General features: G+C 44.7%; 2 protein-coding genes across 2 annotated transcripts; both read right to left on the bottom strand.

Moving 5' to 3' along the window:
- Positions 1-40: 40 nt before the first annotated feature.
- LOC131893190 (collagen alpha-1(I) chain-like) lies at positions 41-8,010 on the bottom strand. Its single transcript, XM_059243164.1, has 12 exons — positions 7,882-8,010; positions 6,586-6,948; positions 5,550-6,065; positions 4,936-5,475; positions 4,686-4,873; positions 3,797-4,624; positions 3,187-3,726; positions 2,595-3,080; positions 2,040-2,525; positions 1,754-1,960; positions 1,304-1,687; positions 41-1,206 (listed from the first exon to the last, which is right to left on the bottom strand). Exons 2-12 carry the CDS (start codon positions 6,872-6,874, stop codon positions 1,060-1,062), a joined length of 4,611 nt encoding a protein of 1,536 aa, XP_059099147.1. The 5' UTR covers positions 6,875-6,948; positions 7,882-8,010; the 3' UTR covers positions 41-1,059.
- Positions 8,011-9,702: 1,692 nt separating this feature from the next.
- On the bottom strand, positions 9,703-14,744 carry LOC131893276 (signal peptide peptidase-like 2B; the record flags this gene model as incomplete). The annotated part of the gene is given in 10 exon segments (XM_059243261.1): positions 9,703-10,221; positions 10,291-10,457; positions 10,939-11,173; positions 11,247-11,361; positions 11,441-11,708; positions 12,376-12,602; positions 12,678-12,955; positions 13,733-13,952; positions 14,049-14,125; positions 14,731-14,744. Coding segments are annotated over 10 exon segments (1,760 nt in total), but the record flags the coding sequence as incomplete, so codon positions are not given.
- Between the last annotated feature and the right edge of the window lie 713 nt (positions 14,745-15,457).

The raw sequence follows: 15,457 nt of genomic DNA, 5'->3' as shown, positions 1-15,457 counted from the left end.
CCCCGTTTTACAATTACTTGGATGATAAATACAATCCATGTTTTGCTTGTTATAATATATTGTCAAATTCAATAAATGATAATTGAAACAGTCGTAGTATGACAATGCCCATATGTTAATAAAATTGCACTCAATTGAACGTAACATGACACGAGATTCAAATCATGCCCTCTTATCAACTAAACATGATTATTTGACACGGTATATCACACAAAGACAATCATAATCGTTCACAAAAATAGAGGGTAGGAGTCAGGCTCAAAGGCTCTGTAAGTGGCTTAAAAGCTATAGTTGCGGAAGAGAAGGGGATTAATTGAACTATTGAAGCCATTCCATACTTTTTTTTTTTATCAAGGAGTAAGAATTTTGAATCAATTAACGCAGTGGGTCAACTTGTAGAGATCTTACTGATGGCAGTGAAGGCGGAAAAGTGGTGAAAACTGAAGAGCGAAGGATGCCACAATGAAATTTTAAAAATCCAATGTCTGGCTGGCATTGAGCAGAAATAGTTGGCAGTGAAAAGTGATCAGATTTTTTTTGTGAAATATAACGAACATCTGACTTACACATAGTGAATACATGTGGATTGAGAAATAGTATTACATATCTTTTTTTTAAATCAAAGAACAAATATTAACATTAAGAATATTATAGACGATTTTTGTGATCATTTTGTGGATCGACTTCTTTAATCTACAGTCTTTACCTGTCTGAGCAACAGGGTTCACTTAACACAAGGATTCAGACCCCATCTTCAATGCCACTTTGGGTCGCTTTTTCTCTCTTTCACTTTGTAGTCCACCGCAATTGCACAAAAACTCGGTCGAATCCTAAATGAGGTTGAACTTTTGAGATCAAACGAGTCCTTGGGGAGGACGAAAAACCTAGCCTTGAACTTGGGATGGCCATGATTCTTTTGCTTTGAATGGATGTTGGTTGTTTTGCTTTCCCGATGTGTTTTCAGATGGTTTTCGTCTGAAGGACGTCCCATTCGATGACCAAGACCAGAATTTTTCGGGCCCCCGGAAGGACAAGCTGAAAGCTGTCGAAGTTGTCTTTTTATTCAAAGCAAGCTTGGCCCACTTCAATCTTGAACTTCTGACGTAAGTTTCCAATGTCACGGATGCCCACATCCAGGATGGGAAGACGGGCAGGTTTGGTGTCTTTCATACTGATGATCGTCTGAGCCCAGTCCACATTTTCGTGCTGAAGTAAAAGTAGTGCCCAAGTTCAGATCTCAAGATTGGCTAATCCTAAAGGTTAGTTAACAACAAAGTGATTTATAACATAGGGTCAGTCATACCTGGCATTCGTCCACAGGTACTGTATATCTAAATTTGCCCCTGGGACGGATTTCCAGGTCGTTCCACGACATTAGGGTCACCGCCTTACGGTAATGATCTCGCTTGGCATGATAAAAAGCCACAGAGTTGGAACAATGGTAAGTGATGTTTTGACTGGCTTTGGTAGAGAGCATTTGAAGGAAGGTGATCTGGTTGCTGTCCGCCTTGTAATTCAAATTGAACCCGCTAGGAATGTCAGAGAACCAGACCTCCTTCTCACTTGTCTCAACTGTGGTTTCTTCCGTGACGATCGGCTTAGGCTGGAGACACGTGGCCCTCTTTTCCATATCACAATACACTAGAATGGCGTCTTTAGGATCTCCGCCGTTGGGATCCACCCAGTACTTATCAGAAGAAAAAATGTTTGATTAGTTCAAGATCGGTTCATTAACTCATGATAAGCGTTTTACCTCTCCACTATTTTTGTTAGGGTGGGCCACTTTCAGTTCTCGGCAAGTTTTGGCAGGAGATTCTTGATTACCCTCTGGTTTGGCAAACTCGGCAAAAGACTCCTTGAGCTTGTGATATGCTTGAATGACCAATTGTTTTTGTTGCTCATTATTCAGATCTTTTGGACTAATGCCAAGTGGCTGATCACTTGCCAATGGATCAGGGCCCTAAAAAGTAGGATTTGCAATTTTGGGTTTTGTTCAAACTTTTTCCTTAGCATCAAAAATATTATATAAGCAAATTTACCTTAGTGTTGCCTTGGCTCATAAGAGCTGCGAGAGCTGCTGCATCATACCCGGTGCTTTGTCCTGGCGGCCCGGGTGGACCAGTGTCTCCTCTTTCTCCAGGAGGTCCACGCTTGCCTTCATCACCACTCATACCTCTTGGCCCTGGGGGTCCCTGAAGGCCGGGAGGGCCACTAATTCCATCCATTCCTGGTGGTCCACGAGGCCCTGGCTCTCCTGGAGTTCCAGGGGTACCATTATTGCCTGGGGGGCCCTTGTCTCCAGGGGGGCCCGTTGGGCCAGGAAGCCCTTGAAGCCCAATCAATCCACTGTGTCCCTTTGAACCCTTCATTCCATGTTTACCGTCCTCTCCTGGAGGGCCTTGCAATCCAGGGGGGCCAGATTTACCAATCATTCCCGGTGGTCCAACAATGCCTGGTGGTCCTGAGTCTCCTCTGTCTCCTCTTTCTCCTGGGGGTCCAGAATTTCCAGTTTTACCTGGTGGGCCCTAGAAAGAGTTCGTGGAAAAACTTTCAGTTTAGCGTTGAGTGTGCAAATAAGTAATGAAATTACATACTGGAAGTCCAGGCCCACCTGGAGGGCCCATGGATCCAGCAGATCCAGGGGGTCCCTTATCTCCAGGCCTTCCACCTAATCCAGGTGCTCCTGGTTTGCCAGTTTGTCCTTGCTCTCCACGCTCTCCTCGTACTCCAGGGGGACCATGAGGTCCTGGTAAACCGGTTGGTCCTTGCTCCCCTTCCTTTCCTGGTGGTCCTGATTCTCCGCGTTCTCCTTGAGTACCACGTGGGCCCATACCTCCAACTGGCCCTGTGGGACCAGGTAAACCTGGCGATCCTCTATCTCCAGGGGGGCCTGCAGGTCCTGGATTTCCATATGGACCAGGAGGTCCATCAGATCCCACTCCACCTTTTGGCCCCTCAGCACCAGGCATTCCAGGGGGTCCACTTGGCCCTGTTCTTCCAGGAGAGCCCCGGCTTCCGGATGATCCCTTAATGCCTGCAATTCCAGGCATTCCAATTTGCCCTTGTCGTCCAGGCTCACCCTAGAAATGAAATATCGTCATAAACCGACCAAGCTCTGCACATCCAGTGAAACAGGGGTTGAAACTTCAAATTTCCAAAATAATCAAATAAGTGTTCAGAACTCACGTTTCGTCCAGCTAAGCCTGGTCGACCTGGAGGTCCCATCATTCCAGATTCTCCTCGTGGTCCTGGTTCACCTCTTGCGCCCTTGGAACCAGGGAGTCCTGTTAATCCAGACGGGCCAGGAGCCCCAGGCCCACCGACTGATCCAGGGTTCCCTTGATCACCCTTGGCTCCAGGGAGCCCACGGCCACCTTTGACACCTGGCATTCCAGGTATGCCCGGTGGACCAGGAAATCCTTGCATTCCTTGTGGTCCTGGGGAACCACGTTCGCCAATCATTCCGGTAGCACCGGTTTCTCCTACAGGGCCAGGGGATCCTGGATCTCCTTGTGCTCCAGGTTCGCCAGGTGGGCCAACTAAACCTGTCACACCTTGTAGACCTCGCTCTCCCTGCTTTCCTCTGGGTCCACCAGGACCAACAGGACCTTGAACTCCTGAGGATCCTTTAGAACCTGCAGGACCAGGCATTCCTCGTTGACCCGGAAGACCCACTAAGCCTGGTGGACCTTTGTGACCTGGATTTCCTTTGGGACCAATGTCACCCTACAATATCAAGAATATACGAGCAAAATGTTAGAAATGTTGGAAAGTGATTGAAATGCTTATTCCTTACCGGAGGACCATCTAGACCAGGACCACCAGGTTCACCGCGTTCACCTGGAGCTCCAGGGCCACCAATGGCTCCCCGCTCACCAGGGAATCCCCGTGAGCCTTGTTTTCCTTGCTCACCAGGAAGCCCAGCTCTACCAGGCAATCCTGCTTCTCCGTCCTTTCCATTTCGACCATCCTTGCCAGTGGCTCCTGGCATTCCTTGAAACCCTCTTGGTCCGGGTGGACCAGGAGTGCCTCTTTCACCAGATGGTCCAGTTGGTCCAGGTGGGCCTTGAGGCCCTGTTAAACCGTCTGTTCCAGGGTCTCCACGGGGTCCTGGATTGCCAGGTGTCCCTGGATTTCCATCTTGACCAGGAGGGCCGATTAAACCTTTGTCGCCTGGAGGACCCATTGGACCTGGAAGACCTTGGAGTCCTTGTGGCCCCACTTCGCCAGTTTTTCCATCAGCACCAGGTTCTCCACGAGGTCCAATCTTTCCTGGTTGCCCTCTTGGTCCAATTCTACCTGGTGCTCCTCTTAGGCCTTGAAGACCAGGTGCCCCCGGCCTTCCCGTGTCTCCATGTTTACCCTTCGGCCCTGCAGATCCAGGAACTCCGCGGTCTCCGGACTGTCCTTTTGGTCCTGCTGGACCATCTGCTCCAGGCATGCCTCGTCCTCCTGGCGGGCCTGGTTCTCCAAGAGGTCCAGGAGGTCCAGCTGGACCTCTTATTCCTCTACGACCTCTTCTTCCGGCAGATCCAGTTGGTCCAGGTAGACCTCTAGGTCCCATTTGACCGAGCTCTCCTTTCATTCCACTCTCTCCTTTGGGTCCATCACGGCCAGGTTGTCCCTTAAAAACAAACCCTTTCTCTCAAACACATGTTTATGCCAGGTATGCAATTCCTTCTTACAGCTGTTCCTTTTGGACCAAGAGGGCCTGGGCTACCATTCAAGCCAGGGCTCCCTCTTGGTCCCGGAAATCCTTGAGGACCTGGCGCGCCAGGTGATCCTAAACTTCCCTTTTCTCCATTAAATCCATCCTTCCCGGGTGGCCCCATTTTGCCTGGTTCCCCAGGACGTCCAGGTATTCCAGAATCACCTGGAGCATAGGCATTTATTGATTTGCTTACAGTACAAGAGTCTCTATTAAAAATCGCATACCTCGAGGACCTTGCAGTCCTGGGCTTCCTTTGGGGCCAGTAGCTCCCATGTCTCCTTTTGAACCAGGAATTCCTGGAAACCCAGGTGGCCCAGGTTTCCCTATGGAGCCTGGTTCGCCTGGAGGACCTGTCATCCCATCAATGCCCCGAAGACCTGGAGGACCAGATGATCCTTCCCTTCCTCTTTCTCCTCTTGGACCTGCCGGACCCATTGGACCTGGTGGACCCATTGCACCTGGACCTCCTGATTCTCCTTTTTCTCCAATGCTGCCAATACTTCCTTTTGCTCCATCCAAACCTGGGAAGCCTCGATGACCTTTCGGACCTGGAAGGCCAGGCATTCCAGGTAAACCTCGTTTTCCTGGAGGCCCCGTAGGTCCTTGAGTTCCAGGCTCCCCATCTTGTCCACTTTCACCATCTTTGCCAGGAAGTCCTGACAATCCTCTTGGTCCTAGAGCACCAGGTGGTCCAGATGGTCCCGGATCACCACTCTCTCCTTGGGGTCCTTGAAACCCTTGTGGCCCTGGTGGTCCTTGCATGCCTGGTTAAAGAATAGATCAAAATACACCTAGAGGTACATCTAGTGCGCACCACAATTTGCAAGCGTTACATTACCTGTAGACCCTCGTGGCCCAACAGGTCCCACTTGGGCTTGCATGTATGAAAATGGATCTGGTGAAGGACCCTTTTCGCCTCCAGCAGATTGTTGCAATTGGCTAATGAAGGGTTCTAGGTTTGGTTGTGGCCCTGGTGGTCCTGGCATACCTGGCACACCAGGGTAACCCGGGACTCCTGGAAGGCCGACTTCACCCGGTCTTCCACTCTCTCCCTGCCGACCAGGACCTCCGCGAGGCCCAGGGGCGCTGTTTGCATCAACCTCTGTTGGTGTTTCGCTCTCTGGTTGTCCATATTCTTGTTCTTCAGTTTCTGATGGGTAGGAAGGTTGGACAGTTTCTTGGGGTTCTGAGAACCCTTGGGGACAAACAGGGCAACACTCTCCGAAAGGGGTATAGGTCTCCACTGGGCAATTTACAGCCAAACATTGAACCCCAGCACAGGGGTTAACTCCAACCACGTCAGTGTCATATTCATTGTTTGGTGGAACTTGGCCTGATTGCTCTCCATATTGTTCTGCTTGTTTGAAAAATAAATTAAAATGAACCTTGAATGACAGACATATGGAAATTGTTGTCTACTGACAATTCACGTGTCTTAGAAGCTAAATTTACAGAGGTAAATACACTGCATATAAGTGTAAATATGACATAGCCACTCCATTTCATTGTTGGAGTTTCAAAATTTCGACTTTGAAAGGCCTACTTATTGTACTTTCGGCGAAGGGAACTGTTTATTCACGAGTATTTGTCACCACAAACCTTCAATCAACAATCAATGCAAACAAAACATTTTCAGACGTTTTAATTCATCTCTTAATGAGTCAAAAACTTACACTCACAATGATCACCATGCTGGGTAGGCTAAAGCGACCGTTTGCACCATGTGCTTATAACATTTCCAGATGTGAAGGACATGAAGTAAAAAATACTAAAAATGGGCCTATCCCTCGTGTACTGCAATGTACGTATTCTGATGAACCGAATACTAGATTTTCAAGTTGCTCTTGCCTGATGATTGTTTTCTATTCACATACCATAATAGTCTCCCTCGAAGTTTCCGTATTCGCCATAGTCTTCGTAGTTGTATTCTCCGTTTGGATCTTGTGCCTTGGGCCTTGGATCTGGTTGGGCGTCCGGGTTTGGCAATGGCTGGGCCTCAGGTTTTGCCTCTACTAAGGGACTGAATGCTAAGAGGACCGTGGCCACGATGGCCAGGCCTGTTAGCGTGGATAGCTTCCAGTTCTTCATTGTTAACATCATCCTCATCCTTATTTTGCGGTTGGTGATACCTTGGATCTGACCTGGGTGCTTTTTTCTGGTCATTTTGATTCCGGGGAGGAGATGACTTCCCCACCAGCAGGACACTGCATGTCCAACCTGCTACAAGTGGGGCCAGCCTGAAAAAATCGAGGATATTTTTTATGGCTGCCTTGAAATTTCAAGCCATGATACAATTGCTGTAGAATGGTGCCACACTATCACTGCACTCCAATCAAGTACATTTCATAACGTCGGCGAAGAAAACAAGCCGATTTAGAAGCATATGCCCCCCCCCATGGTGCCTTAAAGCCAAGGATAAAGCCAACACAGTTAATCGTAAGCCATAGGAGGTCGACTTTTTCTCGAACAAAAGTAACATACTTGTTACGTTTAATTTAGGTGAATGAAGAAAGTAACCTCCGGTTAACGAAAACATTAATTTTCATCGCAAACTCTTGGGTCAGATAATCTGTGAGACAAAATAATTGGCTATTAACGACGATAACTTTTCTGTCAAAGATGTCCCATATTAGCTAAAAGCCATCACGACTTTGCGACTTAAAAGTTGCTTCTTAAAATTTAATGGCATATTAGTGCATGTCTTCACCAATAAGACGTATTTGTTGGGAATTCAACTCAGATTTATTACAAACTTGGGGTTTATGACATTTTTATGTGAACCACATGTCGAAAACACTAAATTACTGTCCCTAAATCTGTCGGCATTGGCGACATTTGTTTTTAACACGTCAATTTCAAAAAGAAAGCTACATGAAAGATGATTCAATGTAGCTGACAATAATAATACATCTTATGGTTAACACCCTTCTCCGTTAATATACATCTGGTGGTCTATCATAATATGAAATGAGAAGCACAATATTTGCCTACTTTCTCAACACACAAGCTACTGAAGAAAAAAAACTTTGTGATGTATATCATCTCAAACAGTGTTGAGCTTGAGGTTTTTGAAATTTGAAAGTAGATTGGCGATGGGTAAATTATTTATAATGAATAATAGAAAAAAAAACTTTGCCAACCAGCAATTTGGTATCTTAGATACTACTTACCTGGGTCTAGGAGAATCGCTGAACACGTCTTCCCCACTGTTCGTCTTGAGATCAACTGAGGACCTAATTCCACTTCTGCTCCGTCTTGAACGGCCAAAGAGACTTGCGAAAAGTGCACCACGCGAGGAGGGTGACAGCCACTCCATTCACATCCACACGCTTTGGGTGTTGAAGGCAAGGCTTTTCTTACTAGCCTGATATACACCCACAAGATTGTCCGCAATAGATAACAGAGGGGCTAGAGAGGGGGAGAGGGTCACCCAATGATGTCACGGACTTGGACGAGAGAGAAAAGCTGAGCATTTTCACAGATGACAACATCAAGGGAGGAAAAGCTTGTTCGCCAAGACACTAACCACACAAAGAAAAAAATCGGGCATTTTGGATGATTTCTAGCTAGTTCTTGTAATGTGTCACCGTGCATTATTTCGGCGTAGCAATCTAATTGGACTTCTTATGAACATTTTGAGTGCAGGCCCATTTACTCGTACAGGCTTGGTTTCTCTTTTATCCTCTATCTTATTTTATGCCGCACTGATATCCTTTTTTCATCTCTAAAGATTTCACATTCCTGTTCTTTTTTAACGTCCTTCATTTTTGAAAAAAACTCCTTTTTTTGAAAATCATGTCTTTTTCTAAAAAAGCTCCTTATTTTTGGTTCCTCGTTTAAAAACCTAGGAATTCAAAGTTACTCTTTCTTAATTTATTTGCCTTTATTTTACCGATTTCTGGGATCAAGTTGTTTCTTGCGAGGGCAGGATACGATCCCACGCCCTCTAGGAAACACAATCGTACCTCTATCGGGTGCATTAGACCCCTTGGCAACCTAATGGCATTTTTATATTTTAAGAGATATTTATCTCTATATATTTATAAGAGATCGAATTTATAACATTTTAAATGGCAAAAAAAATTTACAAGGTTTTAGATATTGAGTATAACTTACTTTTTGTTGAAAAGCACAAAAAACTTTCTTCCTAATATATTGTCGCAATAATTACTTGCAAGAGTTTCACTGTGTACCTGGCATTTCTTATAATTTGAAAAATTTGTATAACCAATGTATTGTGTTTCAATAGGTTACACTCCTACCCCAAAACCGCCATTTTTTCCCACCAGAAACTATTTTTTTGTTATTTTCTGCTCCTCTGTGGAAAAGGAAGGTGCGCACGAGGCCTACTTGTACTGTAGAAAAACATATGCTGCTAAACCTTGGTGTCAAAACTACTCAAAAAGTTGCCTCGGAAATGTTCAGTTATAATAAAGAAGAACACGTTTCCATTAAAAGTTTGACGGTTCGATATCAATGTTAAATCTACACAAAGTATTGAAGAATGAATCCTGGAACAAGTTATGAATCAAATCACATCAGCTTTGAATATTTGAATAAAGGCCCATTCGTTAATCTCGGATTTCTATCAGATACAAGCGAATGTTTTCCTCGTAATTTTGCATGATATTGTCCATCAGCAAACACTGTTGCATTGTCAAATGATCAAACCCTCTTTGGCAGAGCTGTCCACTCTTACTGTGTATATAAATATATACTCAACTGAGACTCGCTTCCAGTTTCCAAGAACTATTTGTGAAGGCCCGAATCTGAATGCTATTCAACCTTGTAATAAGAACCGATATGAAAAGTGTGCAAAAAAAACATTACGGTCAAGGTGAGCGAGGAACAACTTTTCTCGACGAATCCTAACAATTTGTCCCCCACCAAGGTGCTCAAAGAAGGTCGTTGGTGAGCTGAACAGTTAGTTTTCCAGAGATGTGAAAGACAATGAAGTACAGCCAGTTGTGTGATGCGATTGCACAACCAAAGATAGTATAGTTTTATTTATTGATTAGACGTTAGGTTATGCCGCATAATAATATATCAGTGGGGTGTCCAATTCTGACTAGTTTAAAGGGTCTTCCAACCAAAAGGAACAAAGTTCGATAAGTAATTAATTCATTGGTATTTTTTTCAATGAGCAAAGACATTGAGAAGTGTCTACAAGAGGAGGACGTTTTGACCTTGCTCATGAGTAACTCGGAAAGCGTGTAACTCATTCCAAAAGCTAGTCCAGGGTAACGGAGATGATTTCGAAAACTTCACGAGAATTGCAACCGAAATCGCAAAACACACAAACGCACAAAAAAGTTTTATCGGGCAAGAATCCGAACCTCCATGGTATCGTATCAATCGATGAGACGATGAACATCTTCTTCTTTGGGCTTGGTTTTGATCTTGGCTAATGAAGAGCCCGAAGTCGATCTGACAGCGGGAGGGTCTGACAATTCCGGATCAGTAGCCATCGTTGGCGGACAATCATGAACACTCTCGTCCAAGTCTCCATCCTAGAACCCAATTAAAAGAATGATTTTACGAAACATCTCCAAAAACACGATTTAAAAGTGAATTCTCACCTCATCAAAGAATTTGTCTCCCAACCAGAACTCCTTGAATTCTCCCCTGACACCAGCCACTGTGGCCATGGGTATTAAGGTGAAAGGAACGATGTAGAGGAGAGCGGGTTGGGCGGACTCCATCAATAGGAGGGATATGAATGTGGCAATCAAACTCAAGGCGTAGACTAGAAAAGAAAGAAATGCCCAAGGGACTAAGTTGGTAAAGTGAATGTATCTTGGAATTAATATTCGGGGGCGAATAATGTGGGAAGACAAAGATTTTCCCCCTCGCCGCTTCCTTGAGAGCTCGAATGCGAAGCAGATGATTGTGGCTGACCCACTTTCTTAGATCAAGTCTTCGTCGTCGCCTCGTTCTTCTCATTCATGTGTGTATGGGTTTTGAGTTATACAAATGTTGTTGCAACAGGATTTCTGGCCAACTGTCACACAGATTTTCTGCAATCGTTTATGCTCTTTTTTGGTCTCGTATCTATCGAACGAAGTTTTTGTCGTTCAATGGCATCGACGATGTGTGTTTTTCTCCCTCCATTCCGAGTGCGAGATGTGAATGAACCTCATCGAGGCGTGAAACGAGGTCGGGACAAGATGACTAGCTCAATCACTAACGACATACAACTAACTATACTACCAAGGGATTGAACTCACAGACATTGGACACGACCCAATAGATTTTGCAGGGGGTCTCTCGCAAGAGGTCAAATGCGTGACAATAGGAGACCAGCAGGCCAGGAACAAGGATGTCCCCGAATCCCAAGATTGAGTACGGGATCCAGCAAGCATGAAGTGGGTTGTAAGTCAATCGAGGTACTCGGAGGACCATGGGTAGCTGCTCGCCAGTATCAGCTCCAGTGGCCACTTCCACCATCACAGACTTGCCATTCTAGAACGGGCATCAAGAGTGACAAATTGAAAACCTGGTTGATAATCATTAGGGCTAAGGTCGTCTGACGCACCTTGGTGAACAAGGGTGTTATGAAGACGAAGAATATGTCGTAGAAGAACAGAATACTGAGGAGAATGGTGCAAATCTTGAAACTGGGCAAACGGAGGGTCTTCAACATGTTCAAACTGTAATAAAAAACGACACGTTTATTAATCGATCAAATTCGATTGCATTAACGTCTGAATGCTCGCCAATAGCACAGACCTGAACATGATACCGAGGAAGTCTTGGAGGATCCAAGCCCAATCCTCCTTTCGAAAGACAAGCCAGACCAGGGACAGTCCCACGGAGACGCAAAGCAACATGAACTGCCGGAGCTCCATGTTGATGACACATAAGTAGAGATTGCAGCGTGGGATCCTAAGCGTGGGACAGCAAGGAAATGCGTGATAGCTCCACATGATCATTGGCTCAAAACAAGCATAGGTGGCGATGATCGAGGCCAGAACGAACATTCCAATCACGATATAAACTGAAAATATAGATGGAGAACACTCTAGCTCAGTATTGTGTCAATACAATCTCGTTCTTGATCTGATCTAGTTGTTCCTTTGCTCATTTTTACACGCGTCTTCTCAGTGTTTTGAAGTTTATCGAACAGTTACTGAGTTAAAATTTAAAAAAAGACTAAGAAAAAAATGTATCTATTCAAGCTCTCCAATCGCTACTGGGAATGTGACCCTCGGTTACAAACCCTGGATTGAAAATATGAAATTGTTCTTCATAAATAAAACGAACTCTTCATTCTATATGTCGGTATATAGGTATATTTTCACTCTAGAGCATGTACCACTTCAAACTATCATTTTCTCTCATTCTCTTTTTCTGTCTTCTCATTAAATGCAGTTTATACTAAACTTCGGCAAATACGTTGTGTTGGACAAAGGCCAGTCGCGATTGTAACATCAAAGTCTAGTCAACAATTTCATTGCTCTGACCATTTTCATATTTTTCTTTGAATATCTAATCATATTTGCATAATGCCTATATATGTCCCTGTTGTATTTTTTCCCCATGAAATAAGCAAAAGTTGCAATGAGGAAAAATACTGTGCCCGGGGATTCCTTATTCTCTTAAATTTGTTATTATATAATAATTGCCAAGCATGACCCATTCACGAGGAAAAGGGAAAAACTCACCTAAATAGTTGAAGAAGAAGTACAAAAGGATGAGCATGGAACACATGCCAAACACGAAGAAAATCACCCATATCGGCGTGATGCTGACAGACATGGCCTCATTATGATCTTGATTGGCTGCTTGTGGATCCGGTACATGGGCTCCATCCCCCGGAGCAGAGCCATCTTCCGCATATCGAGCTCCATCTGCGCTCGAATTTGGAAGCTTTCGTTCATGCGTGAGTCTTCTATGTAATTCAGGGACACAAAGGGATCTCAGCACTTCATACAATGACAAAGATGCTCTAAGCATGTCGACTTACAAGCTGTGTTTGGTGTACCCAGACCACAAGGACCCCAATCCCACGGTGAAGACAGCCATGCAGAATATGAGAATGAGACTCCCGTCCAAAGTGCGCTCGGCCTCTTCCGGACCGTAAACGATGAATTTGGACTTGGGATGGGACTGCTTGATGTCCAGGAGTTTTTGCTTGGTATCCGGGTGGAACAGAGCGGTCACGAAGATGTTGGTGGTGTGCTCAGAGGCGTTGAACCGGGTGGGGACGGAATCATCGGCAATCAATCCCACGGCATGGTGAGTCTTACAATAATAAAAGCTCCATAATTCCCAGATATACAAACAATTTCATGAAAATAAAGATCATCGGTGAAGGGAGATTTTGCTCTTTTTACCGGTTTCAAATTCAGGGTTGGGAAACACCCGTCCATTGGATTAAAAAAAAAACTCAAAATCCACCCATGGGCGGGTCTTTACGGGCGGGTTGAAAGCAAACCTTTCTCAATTTTTTCCCCTTATTTTTCGATGACCTTCCTGTTCTTTGACAGTAATTTGATTATTAACGAAAGTGGAAGAGCAATGTTTTGATTTCATGGACTAAAGTGGTTGGAATCTTAAAGTCTTTCTTTTTGATATTCACTCCTAAATATTTTACGTATATGTAAATTTTGGGTTTTCTGTCCGGTGTCTTAAGGTTCCGCTTCAAATGCAGTGACTTATTTGCTGCACTTCTTTGACTAAAGCACTAATCCTACAACAGCGGGGAGACGATCAAAAACCGTCTCAATCCCACTCCAAAAACCAGTATTGGTATCGAGTTACTTTTTCTAAAAAGTAATGTTAACGAAGTCGTGTTTTAGTACCAGTTCGGTTGTCGGGGTTGTCTTTGGCTCGGAATGAAAATAAAAGACAAACAAATTCAAAGGTCTAGCTTTGAATCACACCCGTCAAATCCAAAACCCAGTTAAACCCATCAAGTCAAAAAAAACCGCCCTGGTATTAACAAACCCAATCCTCCTAATGAACCTGTATTAACCTGTAGCTAACTAATATTGGCTAGTAGGTAGTTCGTCCTCTTACCTCGAGGATATGGGCTCGATCGGCAATGGAACAATTCCCGCTGGCATTTTGAGCCGATACTAACGCCACCTTTTGCGTGAGATCGGGTAAATCAGCACGCGGGTCACTCGTCCTGATTTCCGGGCAAGTGTCCTCCCAGGACAGATCCGTTAGATCTTTCAACTCATATTGAGGGGCATCTTGGATATTGGACGTGAGATTGTGTAACTCGGGATAATACCTGAAAACAGAGAGAGAGATAATGGAAAGCCGACTTGAAACATATAGGTAGAGAGCAATAGAGGCGTCCGATGAAAAGAAAGTCCCTCAAACCCACCGGATACAGAAATGCTGGTCAGGTAAACCCGGAGTCACCGCCACCAACAGCCCAAATCGGCTCCGAGCGCCTTGAACCTGAAAATTGAAGAGACCATTTTTTTAAACTTGACAACCCTACCAAGAAGGTTCTCCTCTTTGAAACATTCAAATATCCCCTTCATATCCCATAAAGTTAGTGCCCGTAAAACGAGAATTGGGAATTGGGAATGCAAATGCAACAAGAAGGAGCTACCGTCCTTACTTGATCTCACCCAACGAAAACGTCCAGCAAAGCGTTGGAGTCAAAAACAACTTCAATTTGGAACTCTATGCCAGAAGAGGCTAGGAGAAAACCAGACCCAATCATCTTCCAGAAAAAAATGAAATACTTTGTAAAAAAATCTACCAAACTAATTCCAACGACAATTTTAGCAATTAAAAGTGTACTAACACTTAAGAAATATACATACATGCCACCAAATCAAACCTCGCCACCTAACCTCCCTCACAGTCTCTATCTCAACCTTTTAACATTTGACCACAATGCACACCCAACCAATCCGTGGAGAGTAATGTCTACCCAAATTGAAAGCCTTCTTGATGTCCAAACCATGGTTTAACACTAACATACCCAACAAATGGCACATATCATCTACCTACCGACCCCATTGCTTTCCATTGAATAGAATTTCATCAATCACCTGAGAAATGCCTCCTGTCCAAGAAGTCCATGCGAGAAACCAAACCATCGTCGACCCTATCCTCCCCAATTGGACCATGATCAATCTGATGAGGGTCGTTTTCGTCTCGCCGTTATTGGATGGATGTTGGTTTCAGACACGCCTCCCCAGCCAATTGACAGCCCACCCACCACAGGAAGCCCAACCAAGGAGATGATGATGGACTCGGAGTAATAATCCCTGAGTGACACTGCTTGTTATGTACCCTAAGTGGTCAGTAGTCCAGACAGGGCCTTCTTCACTCACGGAGGGAGTCACGGTCGTCACACTCCTCTGTTGGGATGGAGGACTACTTTTCAGTCTCACTTCTCTCCACACACTTAAGTACATGAATTGCCTGCCATGACGTCAAAATCCTTGGAAGGATTGCTAAAAAGGTACGAGGATTATTGTGTGGCGGATGTTGTTAAAAGTGAGAAACGGTATTAGTCGTACGAGATGACTGGATGACAATCGATCGGAGGTTATGATTGTTGAAGCTCACATAACACTTGGTAAGTGTGTAAAAACTATTGGCTGTTTGGGGGACAATTTGAAAGACCGAGGCTCGCTTTGGTCACGCTGGAGTTGATGTTCAGGCAACAAATACTGTCGAACAGGTGACTAAATAAAGCTGTGAAATGCTAGATTCAGTGGTTTTCGCCTAACTTCGGAAATCTAAGGGTTCAAGAATCGACAGCCCTACTTT

This window comes from Tigriopus californicus, chromosome 1 (genome assembly GCF_007210705.1).
Source record: "Tigriopus californicus strain San Diego chromosome 1, Tcal_SD_v2.1, whole genome shotgun sequence".
Classification (NCBI taxonomy): Eukaryota; Metazoa; Arthropoda; class Copepoda; order Harpacticoida; family Harpacticidae; genus Tigriopus; species Tigriopus californicus.
The sequence above is the reverse complement of the archived record's forward strand: the minus strand, read 5'-3'. Positions and strand labels throughout refer to the sequence as shown.